Source organism: Lonchura striata, chromosome 2 (genome assembly GCF_050655825.1).
Source record: "Lonchura striata isolate lonStrDom1 chromosome 2, ASM5065582v1, whole genome shotgun sequence".
Classification (NCBI taxonomy): domain Eukaryota; kingdom Metazoa; phylum Chordata; class Aves; order Passeriformes; family Estrildidae; genus Lonchura; species Lonchura striata.
In genome coordinates this window covers 6383675-6405883 of record NC_140704.1, presented here as the reverse complement: position 1 = coordinate 6405883, position 22209 = coordinate 6383675, and the positions used below count along the sequence as shown (strand labels likewise).

Below are 22209 nucleotides of genomic sequence, written 5' to 3'. Positions count from 1 at the left end.
GTTGTGCTTTTTTCCAAGCTTCATCTTGGAGCTCAGAAGATGCTCTGCTGAGTAAATGCTTCAAAGTAGTTTGGAATCCAGAGATCTGACATGTTTGAACTGGCAAAGGATGGGGGAAACAACCCTCTTTTACCTGGCTATTATTCAAATTCCCACGCCCAGTTCTGTGCTAGGATAAACCAGTAGTGTGAGCAGCTGAGGGTTTCCTCTTTGAAATAATAAAACAGTTGCCAAAGGGTGACTCCAGCACTGCAGGCTGGATTTGGGTGGTTGCACCTTCCTGCTGCCTCCTGGCAGCACATTCCCAACTCCCTGCCCGTGCAGGGAATCTGCCTCCTGAGCTGCGTGTCCTGCTCACACCAGGGCACATCTGCAGCAGCAGCTGAGCCTCTGGTGTGCCCTGCTCACTGCTGGGCTCTGTGGGCAGCAGGTGTTGCCCAGGCTGGCTTCTCTTTGTTTGCTCGGGGAGAAAGGTAGAGGGAAAAGCCAGATGGCTTCCTGTGGGTTAGGTGTGACCCACATTCCATAATTGGACCATATGGAGGCAGATGCATATAAAGTCTGGCTGCATCCTTTATTCCTTGTCACAAAACATCTTCCTGTGATGTTTAAAGGCTCAGTCTAAAACTCTTCAGCACGTTTGAGCTGAATTACAAATTCTAAGGCAATCACTGTAGGACAGTAAATAAACCTTCCCAGTGAATACGTGTTTTCTGTGAAATGAATTAACAAACCCTGTGAACTCCTACATCTTAGTGCTTCAAACAGCTCATCTTAGAGAATGTGCAGCTTTTTGGTTGACAGAGTAAGTTGTGTAGGTTTTTTAATGGGCGCTGTGAAACGTGGGCAAAAAGATTTCATGTATTAAAATGAAACCATTGAAAATTTTGACTCTTAAGGAAATGGTGGTGCAGTATATTTGTAAATCAGTGTATCACCAGGTTTTGATTAAGGGAAGCTTTTCATTAGTGGAAGCAGTTTGATAGCAACTGCAGTCCTGGCCATGGTTCTAAAGTCTCAATTTGCCCAGGAAGTATGTTATATCATTACTGAACTAAATGAGTCTCTTCTGGCAGGTTCTGTTGGGATTCCAGAAACTCCATTATATGGAGGAATACCCTATTTTCCAGCTGGCGAAGTACTTTAAATAGTTCCAGAATCGTACTGTGCGCAAACAATATAAATGTAGGAAACTTTAACATCAAGTCCAATCTTGTTAAGATTGCTGTGGGAAATTAATTTGGAAGTGATCCAGTTAAGAATTATATCTTGTGGAGGTGGAAAAACATCTGTTAAATCAGAATATGTAGCCATAAATCACAGGGTGCTCTTCAGCCTGCTGATTAAAACCAACAAAACCCCCTTTTATCCTCTTTCTAGCATGACTGCTTTTATATAATGAATATACTTTCCTGTGCTTGGAATTCCATAAGTGGATGGCCAGAGGTTGGATTGAATGTCAGTCTGAGATGGTCAGGAGACCATTTCCAAGCTGAAGATTCTCACACTGAAGCTCTAGTCATGCAGTTCAGTCTATTTAAAATGTAACCCCTTTTCTCTCAGGAGGACTTTATCAAAGGATATTGCTGAATATTAGTGACAGTTCAGCTTGTGCTTTCTGCTGGTGTCTCATACGAATCTTATTCACAGGGACAGTGAGAAAATCAAGAGTAGTAAAGTCACCCCTCATACTGAGCTGTGCGAAGTCAGTGTTGAGAGCTGAAAAATATGCTACCTTCTGAAATTATTCATTATCTTAAAGATTACTGAGGGCAAACTGATTGGTTTATTCTCTAAAGCAGCACAGCATCCAAACTTTCTGTACTGTCAGTTGCTTAGGACAGGCTGGCCATGCAAAGTAAGGTGATTACAGTTATTAGCTCTGTTGTGAATCTGGCTCAGCCTGTGCCTGCCCTCCCTGACCAGGATTGCTGTGGATGGGGGTTTGCACTTCCCTTTGAAACTCAAATTACTGCGTTTGCCCTCCTCACTTTCAGAATAAGCATTGGATCTGCATTTATCTGCTGATGTAGTTGGTAAAACTGCTAACGTTTTTTTAGTTATTCTTTCAGCCTTCCCTCCTAAATGTGTGCTCTCTCTTTGCAGACTGCCGTTGATGTTTTTAAGAGGATAATTTTGGAGGCAGAAAAAATCGATGGGGCAGCTTCACAAGGGAAGTCTTCATGCTCAGTAATGTAATTCCACTGCAGAACCTGAAAACACTGGGAATACATTCTACCTGAAGAAGCAAAACTGCCCATTATCTTTAAGGATAAACTATACTTCGTTTTTGGTTTTTTTTCCTTTTTTTTTCAATTTTATTTTTTTTTCTTCTGTTAACCTGAAAGATAAACAGTTGGTTTGGAGCCTTTCCCTTCAGATTATGTTAAACTCTGACTCCTGTGCAAATGGCTTCACTTCCATTTTCAAATTTTAAGCAATCATATTTTCAATTTATATATTGTATTTCTTAATATTATGACCAAGAATTTTACTGGCATTAATTTTTCAGTGTAGTTTGTTGGTTAGAATAATCATCAAAATGATGCATATTGTTACACTACTATTAACTAGGCTTGGATATCAGTGTTTCTTTGTGTTAAATGTATACTTGTAAATAAAATAGCTGCAAACCTTAAATGTTCTGTTTATAATTTTTTGTTGATTACTCCATATCAACTTTTTTTTTTTGTGAAAAATGTTCACCTGCTGACCTTAAGAGGAGGCGTGAGATCCTTGGAGCCAATGGATTGTTTGACTATTGCTCGGGAAGTTGTTTGCGAGTGATCCCAAACGTTTTTGCTACTGGAACTCCAGGCTGGCCAAGCAGCTCTGCTTTGCTTTGTACCCAGTCACGGGAAGGAGAGACAAGTGCCAGCTTTATTTGGAAGGGAAGTCCTGGGTTTCAGTCAGAACCTGCTCTGTGTTTTTCCTCTGTAACCATTGAGTAAAGGGTGAGCAGAGCCGCCCCGAGTTCCTGCGCTACGGACTGTTCATGCAGACTTGTGACTGGCAGTGCTGTCAGGATGGAGTGGATTTATCCAGGTCACAAGCGTAGACTTGTTAAGAGAACAAAAATGTCATTTAAAATAAATTGCACGTCCTGAACAAATCGGTGTGGGCTGTTTGTCGTGAATTCCTGTGCTCCTGGTAGAGGTGAGCAGCCTCCTGCTGCCTGGCTGTGCAGAGTTCAGGGATCCTGCACAGCTTTCCCTGACCAGCTCCAGGCTTTTCCTTGGCTTTTGGACTGGAGGCTTAGCAAGCCATAATCTCCCAAGCCTGGAAACAAACTACTTATAGCTATATATTTTAAAAGTTTGCAGTTGACCTACTTTGTATTGAAAAGCAGAACAAAACCCAAAACATTAAAAACAAGCAAGGCTGATTTGGGAAACAGTTAATTAAATGAAGTGTTTAGTCTGCATTTTTGTGTTCATTTGGAAATTTCAATTCTGACATGAGTAGATAGGAAGGGAAAGTTGGAGTGGTTTTGCAATCAGAATTACCTCTTACCTTCCAGTCTGTGCTAAAAGATACAAATGAATCATTTTGTTCCTTTATTTTCTTTGTGCAATTGTTCCCTCATATGATATAAAAATGGTCTGAACCTCTCAGCTGTATGTTGGAAAGCTTGGTATTTTCTTTGGTCATCATGAGAGTGACTGGTAAAAAAAAAAAAAAAAAAAAGCCCTTTTTCTTCACTTAGGATATTTCCAGTGTTTCTGAAAACCCATTTTCCATTAATTCTCCCACCTTGTGCCAAGCACAGGTTGAGTAGCTGGATGATTGTTACGCATGATGGATTGCTGGAGTTCAGCAGAGAGCTTGTTCAGGGCAATGGGTCCATGCTTTGATTTTGGAACCAGACTGAGCTGGGGCTGTTCCCTGCCCAAGAACCTGCAGTGAGGGTTGCTTGGCTGGCACTGGAGTGGCTGAGGATGCAGAGCATGGCCTGAGGAGCACAGCACAGGATGTGTCAGATCCTTCAGTGCCTGATCCCCAGGATGGATGAGCTGTTACATGACCCGAGGCTGTGGCATCATGGACACATCTCGTGTTCTGCATCACAGGGTGGAAATTCTGGAGTAACACAAAGCTCAGTGAGCACAGCTGCTCCATTTTTTTGTCAAACTGTGGCTGCAGGTGTATTGGCATTAGTCTAACCCCCATAATAGCTGCTGCATTGCTTCTTGAGGCGTGCCAGCTGCTAAGAGTTTTAAAGGAGATGTGTGCGGGCATGTGCAGTTCAACAGTGTGGGATAACTGAGGTCCTGCCTGCCAGTGGTGAGGCTTTCCAGAAGGGCTCAAAGGCAAGTGCAGAGTCTCTGGATGATTTGTGGTGGGAGTTTCTGAGACGTGAGAAGGATATTTCACAAGGCTGTGTATTGATAGGAATGGGGAAATAGCTTCAAGCTGCAGGACAGTAGGTTTAGAATTAACAGGAAGAAATTCTTCAGGGCAGTGATAGACTGGAACAGGCTGCTCAGAGTTTATGGATGCTCCACAGAGCCAGGTTGGATGGGGCTCTGAGCAACTTGGTCTGGTGGAAAGTGAACCTGCCCTTAGCAGGGGGGTTGGAACTGGATGGACTTTTGGGTCTCCCAGCCCAAACAATTCCTGCACTCAGCACTGAGAAGTATGTAGTGCTCTTGCATTTTCCATAATAGCTGAAGAATTGAACTCGTCCACGTATCTTATTCCCTTCTTCCTCTTTCTGCTTCATCCAGTAAAAAATGGAAATTATTCCACTCATCCGAGCCTTTCTCTGTTAATAAGATCTAAAGACCAGCCATGTGCAATAATCTTGCACTTCTGCTGAAAAGTGTAGACAAGCATGATCCTTGAATTCCTCCTCAGCCTTGGCTGTACAGCTTTCACTTGGCTTCTCAGGATGGCACCTTCAGCAGCTGGAGTCTGACAGAGGCTGGGGCAGCCTTGTGCTTCCTCAAACTGAGCTGGCACAGGTTGGGTTCTTCACCCTGCGAGCCCTGAAATTGGGGATGGGCAATTGTGGAAGTCCTGTTATGTACAGAAACAAAATACTTCTTTGTAGCAAAGTGCTGCTTTCCTGGGGTTGATGAATTTTTACAGCCTTGTAAAAGTTATCAGATCCAGGCTAGGAAAAGAATTATATAGATGTAATAGCCTTACTCTTAAGGGATGATCATTTGCAAAGGTGAGAGTGTAAAGATCCTTTTCCTGTTGAGGAAATGAGAAAAATTTTTGCACTGTAAGGTTGAGCACAGTCCACCAGTTCCCCGCCTTGCACATACTCAAAAGCCACTTGGACATGGTCCCAAGCAACCAGCTCTGGGTGACCCTGCTTGAACAGGGGTTGTTCCAGGTGTCCTCCAGGGGTCCTGGCTGACCCCAACCATTCTGTGGTTATGTGAAAATCAACTACTCTTGAGTCATGTTCAGTTCTCATTGACTTGTGTGGATGTCCTGGTTTGGAAGTGACTCCTGCCTTCCTTGTGCCCCTGTCCAGCTCCTTGCTTTGCTGTGTGAATAATCCTGAGACCCAGGGCTGGAGCTGCCCATCTCCCAGCCTGCCATGCCTGGAAATGCTGCAGATGAGTAAGGCAGTGGGGCAGGTGAGCTCAGCAGGGGGAGGATGGACTGCAGGTGCTAAATGGAGCCTTCTTTTTCCTGTTGTTTCCCTGCCTGTTTTACTCCATGATGGAGTTTGGGGAGTCACCTCTGGGTCTGTGGAGCCTTCTTTGTAATGCTTCTTCCCAGCTTCTGTAAAGGGTTGGTGAGTCCATGCTGCAGAAATAAAAAGCTGGGGAAGTGTTTTTGTTGTTCCTCTGTGTGCCTGCAGTAGCTGTGCTGTTGTGTCTGGACGAGGTGCAGATGTCTCAGATGTGTGCCCAGGCTTGCTGGGCTTAACCTGCTAATTAATACTGCTGAACCTCTCCAGAAGGAGAAATCAACAACTTGTAATTAGCCCTTATGTAATCAGGACTGCTCATCTTCAGAGCGTTTTGCTAATACTGGCTGTTCTTCACAACTTCATCTAACAAGGTCAAAATTGCTCCCCTTTGACAACTGGGGATGGGGAGTGAAAACCTTTGCACAGATCCCTTCAGCTGTTGTGAGTATGCAGAAATGTGGCTAAACTGGTGTGGGTGATGGGTGTCCTCAGCATCTGACTTTTCCTTGGATATCCTCTTCCCTGCTGGAACTTACTTTTTTTGAAATACAGTGAAGACTGAAAAGATTTCTCCCACCAGGCCTTCTGATGCTTTCCAAAATGAAGTCCAGATCTATCTCAGTCAAATGCTGAGATGTGTGATAATCCCTGGATAGAATATTACTGAAAACGAGACTAATTGGCTAAACCTGCCCAGCAGGTCCCCTCTCCAAGGTGAGGACCTGTTTTTCCTAATAGGAACCTGGCCAGATCCATCATTTTGTGACAGGATTTGCTGAGTCTGAGGAGGCTTTTTGGAGTCCTTCCCACACATGGGAGACACGAGGTGTTGCTGACATGGGATGGGTGGTGGGTCAGGGTGTGAGGTGGCCACCCTTGGTAGAGATTATCCAAAGATTTTTATGTCATAGTGCATCCATGCTGAAGGCAACACATGGAACCCACAACCATTGCCTGGCAGCTGATTCCCATTTCCAGCAACAGGTGATGTATTCTGCCAGGGAGGGTGTGGGTTGAATGTTTTGCAGAGATGTTCTGCAGTCAGTGTACCCAGACCCCCTGGCAGCTCTGGGAGGCAGCACATGGTGCACTCTGGTACAGGGAATGGGTAAATCAGCAGCAGAAATTGGTACTTTTGGCAGCTGTTCTGAGGTGGGCCAGGTCTTCAACAAGCAACGTGTATTTCACACAGAATCTCTTCTTTGAGCCATGAGATGGTTTCTCACTCAGGTCTGTTGCTGCTCTGAGGAGTCCCACAGGATGTGCTCATCATTCCCAGCAGCAAGCCAAAAATTTTTCCATGGGAAGGAGCAAGACCCATGGCTGTTTTATATTTAATGAGCTCAAAGTATCTCATACTGAGGTATGTGAAAAATCTATGAGCTTTTCAAAGCAAGGTGGTGTTTTGAAGGCCCTGAGCTAGGGATTTTCTGTGCCAGGTCTTACACTGCTTTGCAAATACAGACTCTTCCAGAAGTGTGGCCCTTTCAGAGGATGTGGAGCAACTGCTTGGTTATTTGTGTGGGGCTGTGCCAGCTCTAGGAGGTACCTGTGAGCAGAATGCTAATCCTGCTAAGCCTCTGACAGGGAATATTCCATTCACATAAGTGAGGTCACTCCCAAAGATTCACCTGCAGGAGTCACACCCTGCTCAGCTCCCCTGCCTCTGGTCTGGACAATTTGGAGAGCAAATTGTCTCTCACCACTTCACTCCTCGGCCTTGTGGCAGCAAAGGCCAGCAGAGATAGCACAGCCTGGAGCTGCCCTTGTGGACATCCAACCCAATTCCTCCCTGTAAGCCAAACCCACAAAAGAATCTCAGATTTTGGGGTTTTGGCTGTTAAAGCCAAATACTCAAACTTACAAGTTAATTTCCAATGTTTCATTCTTTAAGCAGCCACAGTGGATGAAGGCTGCCCACAATACTTTTGCTGGGGGGCTCATGGTCAGATGGACCTGGGCACGAGGAGGAGGTGAGGTCAGCCCCAGCACCACTTGCCTGAAATGCTCTTAGTGGCCACAGGCTCCTCAGGCTGCTCTTTTCTCTCTTCCATTGGCAACCTTTCCATCTTTGGCAAGGAGTTAAGGGGCTTTGTCCAGAAATTATCATTTGCCATTCTTCCATATTCTGTTTTCCTCATCGAGTTGTTTTTTCCTAGAGATAAGTCCTTTCTTATTTCATATCTTTAATGAGGTTTGTCAAAAAAATGAGGATAAAATTGCCACAGCCTCTTTCTATCTCTCTTGAAATAGCTTTTGAACCTGTTGGGCAATTTCTAAGAAATCTGATAGATGGGCACAAATCTCAGATTCATCAACCTCTTGCACATTGAATGAAATGTCACACTTTAAGAGAAACAGGAAAATCCCCTCATGAGACAGAGCCAGAGGAAACCAGGCTTTTGTGGTTCCATAAAAATCTCCTGAGGGAGCATTTGCTTTCCTGGGTGCTTTGGGGCAGTTTGCCATGGGTGCCACGGGTCTTCCTCTCCAGGCACCCAACAGCTCATGGCCAAGGCAAAGGGTGTGTGACACCAATGGATGCAGAGTTGGGTCCCAATGCCAGTGACAGTGCCACCCCATTGTCCTCATGCTCCCAGCCATGACCCAGAAGTGGGACACTTCTCCTTCTGTCCCAGGTCACTGACTGCAAGGCCACAGGAATGGGAACAACATTAAAGCCCCCCATCTTGGCTGCAGCTCTCCCAAGTGGGACTTTCTGCATGCTGTTAGTTTTCCCTGCACCATCTGGTGATTAATTTAACACCTTAAAATTAGCACCGGCGTTTCAAAGAGGTTTTGGGCAGGGTTGGGTTTTTTTTTAATCAGATGAGGGTTTTTTCATTGTTTCCTCCCTCACAGCACAACACATACGTGTGAGCCGTGTTCCTGCGATGCCAGGGCAGCTTTGCCTGCATCAGCTGGAGGATGTGTTTCCTCTCCCAGCACAAAGAGCCACCTCCCTCCTTCCTCCTCCAGTGCATCCCAGTCAGCAACATCCTCCAGCTCAGCCTACGTGTGTCTGCACACGTGCTTATTAACTTTTACATCTTAATCAAAAGGGTGGTGCTCTTTTGAGCCCTAATAATGACATCCTCTCTCCTGAAGCAGTCTTTAATCTCAAGATGAAGCGGTGAGCCGAGGCAGCAGAGCGGGGCAGCCGAGCCAGGCTGCTGGCACACCTGAGGATGGGAGCAGCCTGCCAGGAAAGGAGGTTTTAGGGTTCAGATTTGAGCTGTGTTCCTGATGGTCCAGGGAGGGAGGCAGCAGCAAGGGGAGGCAATGGGGGGCCAGTGAGTGAGGAGGAGGATTCAGTGAGCAGGGGCTGTGTGTGAAGCCTCTTCCAGAGATATTAAATAGCATAAAAGCACAAATCTCCTTTTAATGTGGCCCCTTGGTACGTCTCTGCATGCTGGTCCATAGGCCACCCCCATACATCTGCCTTTACCTCTTTCTAGCTCGTTACTATGAACTGATGGGGTTTATGGGCTGGGAGCTTCCTTTGCTGTTTGCCCTGGGAATATGACACTTAAAATCTCTGGGTATTCTTATAATACAATGAGGACTTTATGGTCCCATATAGCTGCAAGGTAAGTTACTTTAATATGGTAACTTTACGGTCCAAAAGTTCCTCTAATCCTGATTTACAGCTGTGAGTCAGGGCTTCAGTGCTGGAAGACCAAAACATTCCTGAGAACGATGCTCATGAGTGACATCAGTGGGTTTGTGAGCCCAACCTTTGTGCTTTGGAGGGGATCAGGTCCTTGGCTTTTGGTGATGCCATTTAGAGAGGTTCAAAGGTTAAATGAGAAACCATTGGTTTGCCAGATGGAGTGCAATGTTTGTTGGTGGGGAGTCTTCAAGGATACTCTTTCTTGGCTGCCAGACTGTAATAGGTGGGAAGAAACTGGGAAAAAGCAAATCTGACATAGAGAAATTATGTGCTATGCTTAGAGATGCTGCTGTTTCCTCATTTACTTGTTTTCTGTTCTGAGGAAAAAGAAAAAGGATGGAAGGAAAAGAAAAAATAGGAGGAAACAGAAAAGAAATTGAAGAAGTGAAATAGAAATAAAGATGAAAAAAAGAAGTATATAAAAAAAAAAGAAGTCCTCCAAAAAGGAGCAGTAAATGTGCACTGCTAATCGACCAAAGCCCTGCCAAGCAAATCTTTTGTCAGATCATCTGCCCAAAATCAAAAGCCCGGACTCAGCAGGCCCCGTCACCGGCGGTTCTGCCTACGAAGCAGGAAAGGCAAAGCCCCCGGTTCCCGCGGCTTTGTTACAAAGCCCTGGCAGCCCCGGCCCCCCCTATATAATGGGGTGTCCAATGACCCATCCATCGCGGTTCTGCTCCAGCTCCCACGCTGGGCCGTGGATAACGGCCACAGAAAATGTCTCAATACTCAGGAAAAGTAAGTAAGGACCCAACCTCTTCCCTTTCAGCCTGGGGCCGGAGAGCCCGAGCATCCTCTGGGTGGAAGGAGCTGATGAGATGAGAGAGCCAGCAGACATGGTGTGAGTGGTGATCCCGGGAGCAAATTTGGTAGCAGGGGTGGGGAGGGTGCGGCAGAAGGAGCTGCATTTCGGGAGCCAAATTTCCTGTTTAAACATTCCTGCTGGAAATATGTGTGAGTGAGCACGAGGTGGTGAGAAGTGTCATAAATGCGGGACGCTCCGCGTTCCCAGAAAAACAAATACTCTTCTTAGGAAAAAATGCCAGCGATGCTGTGCTCCTTTTGCTGGAAAGCAGCTAAAATAACCCAAACCACCCCGAAATGATGCATCTGCAGGAAATTCCCATCAGCTTGGAATGGGAGTCCGGCCGTGCCCCTGCTCCTCAACGCGAGCCCTTTCTCCTCCTCCCCCCAGATCACTTTCTATGAAGGCAAATGCTTCACGGGCAGGAAGCTGGACGTCTGTGGCAGCTGCAACAGCTTCCAGGACCAAGGTTTCCTCAACCGGGTCAACTCCATCTGTGTCCAGAGCGGAGCTTGGGTCTGCTTCGACCACCCCGACTTCCGAGGGCAGCAGTACATCCTGGAGCACGGCGAGTATCCCGACTTCTACCGCTGGAACGGGCGCAGCGACCACCTGGGCTCCTGCCGGCCCGTGGGGATGGTGAGTGGGATGCTGCTGGTGTTGGCTCTGCTGTTGGTGTTGAGTTTATCCTGGTCACAGGAGCCCCGTGAATAAGTGCCGTAAAAACGTGTGTTCTTTACAAATAGGGTGTCCCATTGAGCAGGAAGGAGTTTCCTGGGTGGGTTTGTCCCCGTTCAGAGCGGTCTGTGCAGGCCACAAAGCTGAGACAGTTTCCTGTGTCCCCAGACAGGAGGAAGATGCATCTTCTTCCTCTCACAGTGAAACGCAGTGCCTTTAAGAGGATGTGGTTTTCCAGATGAGATGGCAAGGTCCTGCTGGTACCACGTGCTTTTCCTTTTAATGTAAGCTGCTGTGAGATATTCACAGGGGGATTCAGAAGGAGATTCATTGCCCAAGGCAAGTTAGAGCTGCAGCTGCTGCATCTCCCCATGCACCCAAACGGGGAGAGGGCAGCCCAAGGGCTTTCCAATCAGACCATAGGGCTGCTCCTAGCAAATTTTAGTTGAATTCTCTGCTGTTGCAAACCACTCTCTGACCTGGATAATCCCAAACTAAACCCATTAAATTCCCTTCCCCTTATCAAGTTTTTAAAAACACCGTCCAGAGGAAGTTTTAAATGGGAAGATTAAAAAGTAGCAAAGAAAAATGAGTACGGGTTGGGTCTTTCCATTGATTCTCCTACCACTGGGGCAATAATGAGCCCAGCTGGAGCTGGTGGGATTTCTCACTGGTCCTGAAACTGCTTTTGGCTCAGCAGCGGGTCTATTTCAGGTCTGTAACATCATTCCTAAAGCACCTCCATGATCCATACGTGGAGGGATGCTCTGGCCCAGGCCGTGGACCCTGGCCAGCACAAGGATGTGCTCCTCTTTTCCTGGCCCAAGATTTTCCCTGTGAGATGCCAGCGAGGGCTCGGAGGCGTTTGTGGGCGCAGATTCCCGGAGGAATGTTCGCTGGGCGCGGTGTCCGCTGGGCTGCTGCCGGCGGCTCCCTGCCGCGGGTTTGGCGTGGCAGCCCGGCCTCCTTGCGTGCTGACGTTGTTTGTTTGAAAAATGCATTTAGGTATCCTTTGAATTTGGCTTTAAAATATCCTTTGAGCTCGCTCTGTCCCACATAGCTCTGCCACAGGCTGCAGAGATCTCCCCAGAGTAATTTGTGACACGTAACCATCAAGGGCTCAGCAATGATGATGATGGGAAAGTTTCCTTTTTTCCCCCGTTTTTATTTTCCTAAAAGAAAGGCACAGCATCTCTCACCAGGAACAGCAGCTGTGCATGAAACCAGAGGCAGTGTAAATTAGTTTAGGGGAATAGTCCAACATCTTTGTACATTCAGGCTATGTTTCATTTTCCTGTTTGGGTGTGCAGAGCGTCGGGGCTGCAGCTGATGCTGCATTTGGTTTGGAGGGTGTGTGGGCTGGTGGAGGGGATCTGCAGATGGACGAGGGGCTGTGTGTGCCCCAGCACTGGCACCCCACGATGTGCATGTGGCCAGCAGCACAGGAAGGTGCAGCCAGGCACAGGTTTGGGAGACTTTTGGCTGCTCTCATGGTTGATGTGCTGGGAGGCAGCATGAGTTTGTGCGTGCTCTGTTCATGCTGGCACCAGTGGTCTTGGATTGCTCTTCACATTCCTCTTCCAAAGTACCCTTCTGTCTCCCTCTTTGTCTTATAAAAGCCAGAGAAATAGTTTGTTGTGCTTTTTTGGTGTTGCTGTTGACTCCAATCCCTTTGTCCCCAGCACGGCGAGCATTACAGGATCGAAATATTCGAGGGGAGCAATTTTAGGGGTCCCAGCCTGGAGCTGACAGAAGATTGCTCCTTCCTGCAGGGACAAGGCTGGGACAAGGCCTGCATCAATGCCCTCAAAGTGTACGGAGATGGCGCGTAAGTAATTCCACGTGTCCTGGGCACTGCAGGGGACAGGGGGCTGCAGACACTCCTCCCTCATAGAAAACCCTGTCAGCACTGAGGACACTTGGTGAAAGCCTAAAAATGTTTATTAAGCCTTTGGTTAAAGGTGAGTGTTGGTGCCTGCCCACTGCAAGTTGCTTCAAAGGGGTCTGACTTTTGGAGGGTGGCAGCTAAGCATGAGTTACAAGAACTCTGAGACACCTTTTTAAGGTGTATGAAATGAGAAGCCTAAAACCATCTCCTTCCTTCCTTCCTTCCTGCCTTCCTTCTGCCTTCCACACCTCTTTCAATCCATGCAGAAGCTCTCAGGGAGGTTGGATGGATAGCTCCAGGTGATGCATGTCAGGGCTTTTGCTTTGCAAGTGGCTTCACCACTTTTCCTATGATGGCAAAACTGAGGCAGTGGCACCTCCCCTTTACATTAAATCCTGCCTCTGAAAGACAGGGCTGACAGCAGTGGTGATGCCCAGACTGAGGCTCAGCCCCACCCTCTGCCCCTGCAGACATTCCTGAAGGCCTGGGCAGGATGTCACTTTTGCCTTTTCCTTGATGTTTGGTGGCAGTTTGTATTTTCTCAATGGTGTTGGTCCTTTCTGTGTTTTTTTCCTCTTATTGTCAGACCGGTTGTTTTCTGTCTGTCTCCCCTTTCCTCTGTCTGACAATTGTGTTTTCACTGCAAGCGTGCTGGGAGCTGGGGAGTGCCATGACACCTTCCCAGAGGCAGGCAGAGGGTGGCTGGAGGGAGGCCCTGGGGCAGAGGGAAGCCCCTGCAGAGGAGGGAGCACAGGTTCTTCACCTGTGCTGGACTGGACGTTGTGCAGCTCACAATGGTGTGAGATGCTGGACCCTTTGTGTCCATTTTTTTTTTCTAAGAATAGGGAAAGGTTGTTGCTATGCAAGCTCAAGACATCCTGACAGCAGCAAGTGTCCTGCAGGAGCCTTTCTGATCCAGCCAAGGCCTCTCCTCTTCCAAAAATCCAGGCTTATGATTAGGCAATGGCAGTTCATTAAGGAGCAGAGCTGCCCACTCCTGATGGGAAGAAATGTCTGGAGCCCACCAGGGACCCTGTTAGTGCTGAGCATTTGAGCACCAACACTGCAAAGCCAAGAGGGAGCCTGTGAATACTCTGGCAAGAGCTTTAGGGCCAATTTACTGCTTGGGTCTCTGTAGCAGAGCCTTAAGCTTGAGAAACTGGGAAGCTGCCCAGAAACTTTCAAGCACTTGAATTTTTCAGATTGATTTTCCCCCTCACCTACAAAATATATAAAGGGCACAAAGCTTGCTCTCCCTCACATGGGAGTCTGGATCGTTTGTGTTAACATCACAGGACTTCTCAAGGTCTATGAACAGTGAGAAAAAATGGAAAAAACAAAGCACGGAGAGGCGCATGGTGAGGAAAATCACTGAGGTTTGTAGCATTACATTCAGATCCTGGGAAGATCAGTGCTGGACATGCTTGGAAAGGTCTGTAAAGGCAATTAAATGCAGGACAATGTAGAGGGATCTGCTGTCCTAGGCTGCAGGAGGAGAGAGGGAAGGATGAGATAGCACTGCAGAGAGGTGAGAGCAGGGAGAGAAAGGGACCCTATAGCACCACTTCTCTCCTTTGGATGGACTTTCTAAACCCAAGTGCCTCCAGAGGTGCTGCAGGTGTAGATGATGCTGGGCATAACCTGGCAAAGCTGTCCCAGGACTCATCCTTGGATGTCTGGGAGCAGAGGAGATGGGGTCAGTGGAGACAAAGGGAGTTTCAGCCACAGACTTGCTGTGATTTTCACCCTCAATTCCCACAACATGACATCTGTTGGATACAGAAATATTTGTTTCCATTTCCAAATCCATGGATGGTGTCATGTGCTGATAAAAAGTTGCTGCCTGCGCTTTGTGGAGGTGGCTGTGCCCGCGGGAAGTGATGATGGATCCTCTGGAAACATGGCAATGGAGACAAACATCAGCCTTTGGCATGGGGCATGGTGAGCCTGAGGGGGTCCAGCACCTTCCCTGCTGCCTTCCTGGGGCAGCCAGAAGGGTGATGGTAAAGCTGTTTAAGGCACACTGGCAATGTTGCTATTTTGGAGCAGTTTTGAGGTGTCACCGCCTCCTCGGGAGCTGTTGCAGGTTTGTGGTGAGTGGCTTCGCCCGTCCCACGGGCAGAGCCAGCTCCAGTATCACATATGGTATCATCTGATTTTAGATGAAGATGTGTAGCTCTTGTCCTCCTTTGTGCCTCAGCCACTCCACAGAGGACAGCCTAGAAATAACAATTTTAAAAAGCTGAATTTGTTTGGCGGCCCAGGAGAGAATATCCCAAAAAGAGCTTTTCTACACTACAGTGGAATAACTTGAAGGAACCAGACCAACATTTATTCTGCTGAAGCATTCATGAGTGCTTGGTAGCTGTTCTACAGTCAGGTTGTGAAATACAAAGCAGAACAGGTACCCAAATGCTGCTGCCCAATAAACATCACAAATTCCTCAGCAAAGGTGATACCTGCCCATGGCACTGCTCAAGTCCTACATGGAGAATAAGTGACTTTGAGCTCCACTGAAAGCCTCCTGCTTGGTTCAGGCTGATGCTCCAGCATTCCCCTCCTCATTTTTCAGTTTGAGCAGCCAGTGTTGGCTTACAGAGTTTGAGTTGGTTCCATGAGCATTTTATTCCCATGTCTGCTGGGATTATGTGCTAATGAAACACAGCACTGAGATGTTTGAGGGCTGTGTGCTCTGTGCCTGGATCAACTCTCCCATGCTGGGCTTGAGGACAAGATCATCTCATTTATTTTTTTTTTTTTCTGGGCTCCTGGCTGACTTGATTTCCACTCTTGCTGATGGTCTTAGAGAACGTAAATTCTAGGCAATAAAGGAATAGCTAAGTAAGCCATACAGGCCTTCACTCATCACCTTACACTGCCAACACACTTCACTCCCATCTTTCTGCTATTCCTTTTATTCCTTTGGGTTTTGGGCTTTTTCAGCCTTCCCCTAAGCAGAGGGACAAGCCAAGTGGGTGTTCTTATCACCACACCAGGTCACTCAGTCTGCTTCTATCTACATCCAAGCCTGTCCCATTCCCTCCACATAATGGTGCAGACACATCAACCATGTGTCTGGAAAGAAATCTTGGTAAAGACAGTGACTGTGAGGGGCTGCTCTTCCTCCTTCTCTATTCCCCAGGGCCCACCTGTTGTTGAAAGGTGTCCTAGAGCAGAAGAGCTGAAAAGAAAGAGGAGAAAAATGTTATAAACTGTTGTTAATTAAGCTGGGAATGCTTTCTGTCACTGCACACTGGGATATGTGGTGGGAGTACACTCCACCCACAGGTGAGCAGTGGGCAGCCTTCCCCACGTGCTGCAAAGTGAGCATCAAAGCAAAAGACTGAGGATGATTTTGTAATTCCAGTTTGGATATAAACTGGCTGCAACAAGGTCCAGAGAATGAGGTTGTTTGTTTGCAGGAGCCACGTGTCAGAGATGCCATGCCCAGGGCTCTGATACTACTGGATGCTCTGTCACAAAACCAAGGCACAGCATTCCATGCTGGTATCCACATGCTGGTCCTGCTCCTGCACAGGGATCTGGGAGAAGGGAACCACCACAGTCCCACCTCATGTCCTCTCAGAAACACAAGACAAATATGTCAAGGAACCTGTAAGGTGCCTTGCATAAAAAACTCCAAAACTTTTCTTGTTTTGTTTTTTAAATAATGCCTGTGGGTGGCTGGTTTTATAAACAATTTTTCCTAAGCCTCCAGCTTTTTGCTTTGGGTTAGACTGATCTGAGTTCACCAGCTGTTGTCTGACCCTTAAGGCCCAGCAGTCTTTGACCCCTCCAGCTCTTGAAGAAGTTTCTCCCTGGAAATCCCACATACAGTAAGTCCTAACCCCAATGTCCCAGCTGAATTCCTGCAAAGACAGACCACAGAAACCAAAATATTTGGAGGATTGCATTTCTGCTTTGCTGTCATTGCTGAGAAAATAGATGGGAAAAGCAGCAGAGATCCTCATAAAATCTTAAAAAATATGGGGATGAGAGGAAAGAGGCAGAGATGAGCAGCTCAGCAATGACAGGGTGGTAACCTGACTGTAAAACTGTCAGAGCAATGGCAAAATTTGGTTAAGAAGCATGGGAGACTCACATAGAGGACAGGGGTGACACTTGTGGCCACAGTAAAATCATGTGAAGTGAAGGGAGAGAAAAGTGGCAAAATTGTGCTTTTTGACCATCAGAATTGCTCCTGACTTGACCTTCAAATGGAGAAAGACATTTCACAAGCCAGGGCAATGGACAGTGTAGCCAAGCCAGGGGAAGAAGTCAGGCATGCCAAAGTCACCAAGGTTATTAAATGTTGTATCCATTTGACTGCATTACAAGGGAAAGTTGTCCTTAACTCTCGATGTAGAGATAAAGATAACCAAACCAAGCCCTGCTCTCTGTTGGAAAGCATAAAGAGGCCATTAGGAATTATTAACAAAGAGAGAAATTACTAAATATGGTTCCCATCATATCTAACGAATCAGTTCAAAGAGGCAAAGCATCCATCAAGCATTGCATGTTTCTTCTTACAGCCCCTAAAAAGGGGTTTATGCAGGGGCTGAGGGGACTCATATCCTTCTTTAGCGCTATCAAATGCTATTAAATTGTTTCTGTTGCACATGGTGAAGCTCAGCCACATCCATTCCTACAGTAATGGGAAGCAGGGAGCCCTTGGGCCTAGGTTTTATTGCTGGTGTAACCCAAAACATCTTCCAAGGGCAAGGTCCAGTTTGGCTTTGGGTATTTGCCAGGCCACGCTGGGGGGAGCGCCCACAGTGAACCCCACCAGGAGCATCTCCATGTGTGGGGTGGGACTGGGAATGAGGCCCTGGAGGTTTGCAGTGCAGCAGTGCCTGAATGCAGCCCCTCAGAGCAGCCACTTTGCACGAGCAGGGACGCAGGTGACCCCGCTTTGTGCCACGGTGCTGGGGCCCAAGTGATCTCAGAGAACATAAATTCTAGGCAATAAAGGAACAGCTAAGTAAGCCACACAGTCCTTCACTCATCACCTTACACTGCCAACACACTTCACTCCCATCTTTCTGCTATTCCTTTTATTCCTTTGGGTTTTTTTCCACCCTTTGTGCCCAGGTGGGTGCTGTACGAGGAGCCCAACTACCGGGGCCGCATGTACGTGGTGGAGCGCGGCGAGTTCAGCAGCTTCGACGAGTGGCAGGCGCGCAGCTCCAGCGTCCAGTCCATCAGGAGAGTCGTCAACTACTTCTAGCTGAGCCTTCACCCTGCCAGCCATGGCCTGCTGAGGCTGAGCATCACCCTCCTCCCCACGTGCTGACCCCTGGAATAAATTGTTAAACACCAGCTGTTGGCTCCAAGCAGTTTTTTTTTTATATAACTAACATGAGTTGGTGAGAGACGAGGCTCGTAATCTTTCTAAGCTTGATTTAAACGCCGTGAGTTTGCTTTCTTAATCTGCAGTGGCTTATAAGGAGGCCATGGGAGGATGGGCCAGAACTGCTGGTGACACACAGATGTAGGAAGATGCCTGCCATCGTGGTTGTGGTCTGACACATGTTCCTTCTGCCTCGACCAGGGCCACCATGTGATGGCCCCGGCTGACTCCGAGTGCCTGGAGGAGGTCATGTGGATGCACTCATGGGTGGGGAGCACAGGCAGAGCCATTGGGAGCCATGTGAGAACACACGTGAGGATCACAGCAGGAGCTGAGCGACTTGTGGGGTCTGCCTGAGCATGACGTGCTGGTCTTGATAAAAAGGTGAAAGCAGCCATTCATCCTGAGCTACTTTAACTTTAGATCAGTACACATTAAAAATATATATCAAAAAAACCCCAAGGCTGAAGGCACAAAACCTGAGCAACCTTCTCTTTGTTCCCAACCCTTCATGGCAATGACATTTTGAGGGATCAGCAGCCAGGGAAAACAGCCACTGCACTGCCATTTATTTCACAACCCTCTTCCCATCTTTCTGCCCCTTCAGTTGTTTCGGTGTCCCTGAACCCCATTCCATGGTTGGCAATTGGGATGGGAACCACTCTGCCCCTTCACTTATGGACTGTCCACTGCAGCCTGGGTACTTCCCCTGGCATGCAGCCCCCAATAGTGCAGCAGCCTCCCTCCTGTAAAATCACAAGCTGTGTTCAGCATTAGCTAGGGTGTTTCTGGCTGTCTCAGAAAGGGGCAATTTTATTCTCTTCACTCTGTTACTCTATTAGCTGTTAAGCCTTGGCTGTCTGATAGATCCTGACAGGCGCAGGCATGGTGCCGGCAGAGCTGCAAAGCTCTGTGTAAATCCAGTGGGAAGGCTGCTGAGCTAACCCCAGCCCCAGCCCTCTGAAGGGACGTGAGTGAGGCTGACAGGTCCCCAGCACACTGGAGGTGAGGCGTGGGTGCCCTCGGGGCTGCTCTGCTCTGCAGGTCTGCCATGGGAATCTGTGCTTCCCTGAGCGATGGGGAGGAGCAGGACTGTGCTCTGTGCCAGGGGATGGTTGGTCCCATGCTGCATCCCAGTCTGACACTGGATCCACCTGCCATTCCACCAACTCACACTCCTCCACCTAGATCTTGGCTCCCTGAGGCTCTCTACTGTATATGTGTTATGAAGGGGTATGGAAATGCAAAAAAAATTTCTACCTTGTGAATTTAACAGGAGTTTGGGTGATGTCTGCCTTAGCAGTGATACAGACAATCACGTCCTCTTGTAGACAGCCTGTTGTCTGAATGTATCCTCCATGCAAATAATTACAGCAGTACTTACAGTTACACCAGCTCAGCTCTGGACTTCAGTGGCCGTGTCCTGGGTGGCTTGTGGTGACATGGTCCATTAGAGGTGTAAAAATATTTAAGATCTTTAATGGGTTGCAAGGTATTTCTGTGTCAGAGAAGGCAGGGAAATGATTCATTTATTGAGTGGGATGCACAAATGTACAACTCGTGCATCAACTCTTGCGTATTTCATTTTCTTTTAATTAGATGCAGCTTATGAAAGATTTTAGGAGTCCTTCCAGGATTAGCGTTGCTCTTGCCTCATGAAGGCTGTAATCGGCTCCTGAGCAAAATGCACTCTATTAAAAGTTAATATTCAGTCATATGCAGTGCTCTCTGTTGTGACCTCGTGGACATTCATCTGTTAAAAAAACTCCAAAGTGGTCCCAGAGAAAGACAAGCACTAAATTGTGATGAGCTTTAACAGAGGCTTTTCATTCATTTGAAACACATTCAATGTCACAGTGCAGCATGAAGGATAAAGAAACAAAGGCTTTAAATTGTACAATAACTGGAGTCCCAGATGCTCCAAGTGTCTGGGGGACAAAAGAAAAGAAAACAGAGAGCAACCATCCACCCACATTCCCCTGGGAACAACAGCATAAGCCCAGACACCCCCACATCTGGGTTTCTCAACACTCAGTGCACACAGCCAGGGGAGGTGACTGTCCCCCTGACGTTGGGGTCAGAGCTGTGACATCACAGACACTCTGCTCTGTGGCTTCCAGTGGTCAGGGGTTCAACTCCCCTGCGTGCAGGGCAGCATCACTGACATCCCTGCTCATCCTCAGTGGCAGCGTGGGACTGTGCACGTACACACAGCTGTACAGGCTGACTCCAGCACCCAGGCACTGTGTGCAAGCCCACTTCATCTACACACTTCAAACTAATTATTTGTTTATATGCTCTAGTAGATTAATATTTGCTGCTTAAATTGTGGAAGTACACTTAGGATCCTAGTCCTGGACTGAACCTTGTGCTAGGAGTTAAAAGCACAAAAAACACACCTGGGTAATCTTTGCTGTTGTGTGGAACCCTGTTTGTAACCAGTGAGTGTTTAGCTACCTATAGCACATTTTACACAAGTTTGTAATATGCCTGCCTAAACACTCATCATTTACTAACATCTGATATCCCATTTATGAGCACACTCTCAGTGCAAAGAGCTGGTCCCATGTGAAGGCTATTTAAAAAATTCCTCTGTGTGCACAAGCCTAATCTCACTAAAAACTGGCAGCAGGGAATTGAATTCCTTCTATTTTTTGCTTATTTGAAAGCTAAGTAGGGTGGCCATGGGCCTAATCCAAACAGTGATGCTGCAGGAACATGCATTGCGTTGGCAGTGGGGGGACGTGGCTCTCGTTCTCTTCCTTTTCCCTCCCCCTCCTTGCTAAATCTGCACTTGTTCAAAGGACAGAATGTACAGATCCCATATGCTTGCTAGTGGCTCGTTGGTGGTTTTTCCCCTAAAAAAAAAAAAATATATATATATATATATATTATTGACATTGCTTTAATATGAAATGGTATGATTTGTGAGTTTATAGTGTATAAAAGATAAATGACAAAAATGCCAGCTCGATGTGAGATTGTGCAGTGGTTTGAGCTGTACATCATTAAACTGTATGGCTGAACGAGCTCTGCTACGTGAACCGAGGAGGCAAGCCATGGATTAAGGAAATTGGAAACTGTTCCACAAAATGCTGAAGATGAAACAAAGATTCAAAATGAACAAAAGGGACAAGTTATTAATTGCAAGAGAGAGAACTAAATGAAATCAGCTCCATCTGGAAAACCAGGAAAACCCTAATAATCAGCGTTACTGTGCTTGGCTAAGCTGCTGCAGTGTAATATTCAGAATAACTTTGAATTACATCTGGCCCCAAAGCAAATAGCTCCTGCCAGAATGCCTGCACACATGAATGTCCTTTCTTTGTAGCTGGATAATGTGCAAATGTGATGAGATATCTCTTTCAAATGAATCCTTGGAAGATATCTGAGGAAGTGCAGTGCTTTTGCCTTGCTATACTACTTGGTACATGTACATATAGTGAAGGTAAGGAGGAAAGTGCCTACTGATCCACGGTTGGCATGTGTGATGTTGTCATGTTCAAATGAATCTTCCTCACTGGTTACAGAGGTGAAAGGGCTGCACAGCCACCTCCCTTCCCTGCAGAATCCAAGAGGTGTTACCCTGCTATCGAGCCCCACGCTCACACCTTCCTGTGCTTTTTTCTCTCCTCCTCCAGAGACACCTCTCTGGACCTGGTAGAAATGAATTCACTCCTTGGTGTCTGCAAGAGCCGTTTTATTACTTCTTCAAGTAGAAAGTCTGGCTCAACAGTGACCTCTTTGACTGAGTGCAGAAAGGAAATGAAGAGCTTCAAAAGGTCTCTCCAATGTCTGGCACCAGGAGGAGACCCCTGGTCATTGTTAATGCCTAAGCAATGGCAGGGTAAAAATGCAAAGAGAGCATAGTGACTGGGCTCTGGAAGAGGTTGCCCAGAGAGGTTGTGGAGGCTATTTCCCTGTAGATATTCAAAAGCTCTTTGGACACAGTCCTGAATAATGTGTGCCAGAGGACCCTGCTTGAGCAGATGACCTTCAGTGATTCCTTTCAGCCTCAACCATTCTGTGATTCTATGATACTTGGGACCATTGACAGATATTCTGGCTCCCATGCTTCATCTAGTTTGGATGTAATTTTCTTTTCTTTACACATTTTCTTCAATCTTGTATTGAAGCCAAAGGAAAATCAACTCGGGTGAAA

The 22209-nt window shown here is 47.1% G+C and overlaps 2 protein-coding genes across 3 annotated transcripts in view; both read left to right on the top strand.

Annotated features, from left to right (window-relative positions):
• Positions 1-3112, top strand: part of RHEB (Ras homolog, mTORC1 binding) — a 38482-nt gene extending 35370 nt beyond the window's left edge. For both annotated transcript variants that reach the window (XM_085572921.1, XM_021555255.3), the window contains one exon: positions 2107-3112. In XM_085572921.1, coding sequence (XP_085429047.1) covers positions 2107-2199 — 93 coding nt within the window. In that variant the 3' untranslated portion in view covers positions 2200-3112. The remainder of the gene's footprint in view (positions 1-2106) is intronic.
• A 548-nt stretch (positions 3113-3660) lies between these two features.
• On the top strand, positions 3661-18016 carry CRYGN (crystallin gamma N). Its single transcript, XM_021555301.3, has 4 exons — positions 3661-10064; positions 10522-10770; positions 12492-12637; positions 17789-18016. The coding sequence occupies exons 1-4, from the start codon at positions 10044-10046 to the stop codon at positions 17922-17924; spliced, it is 552 nt and encodes a 183-aa protein (XP_021410976.1). The 5' UTR covers positions 3661-10043; the 3' UTR covers positions 17925-18016.
• The last annotated feature ends 4193 nt before the right edge of the window (positions 18017-22209 follow it).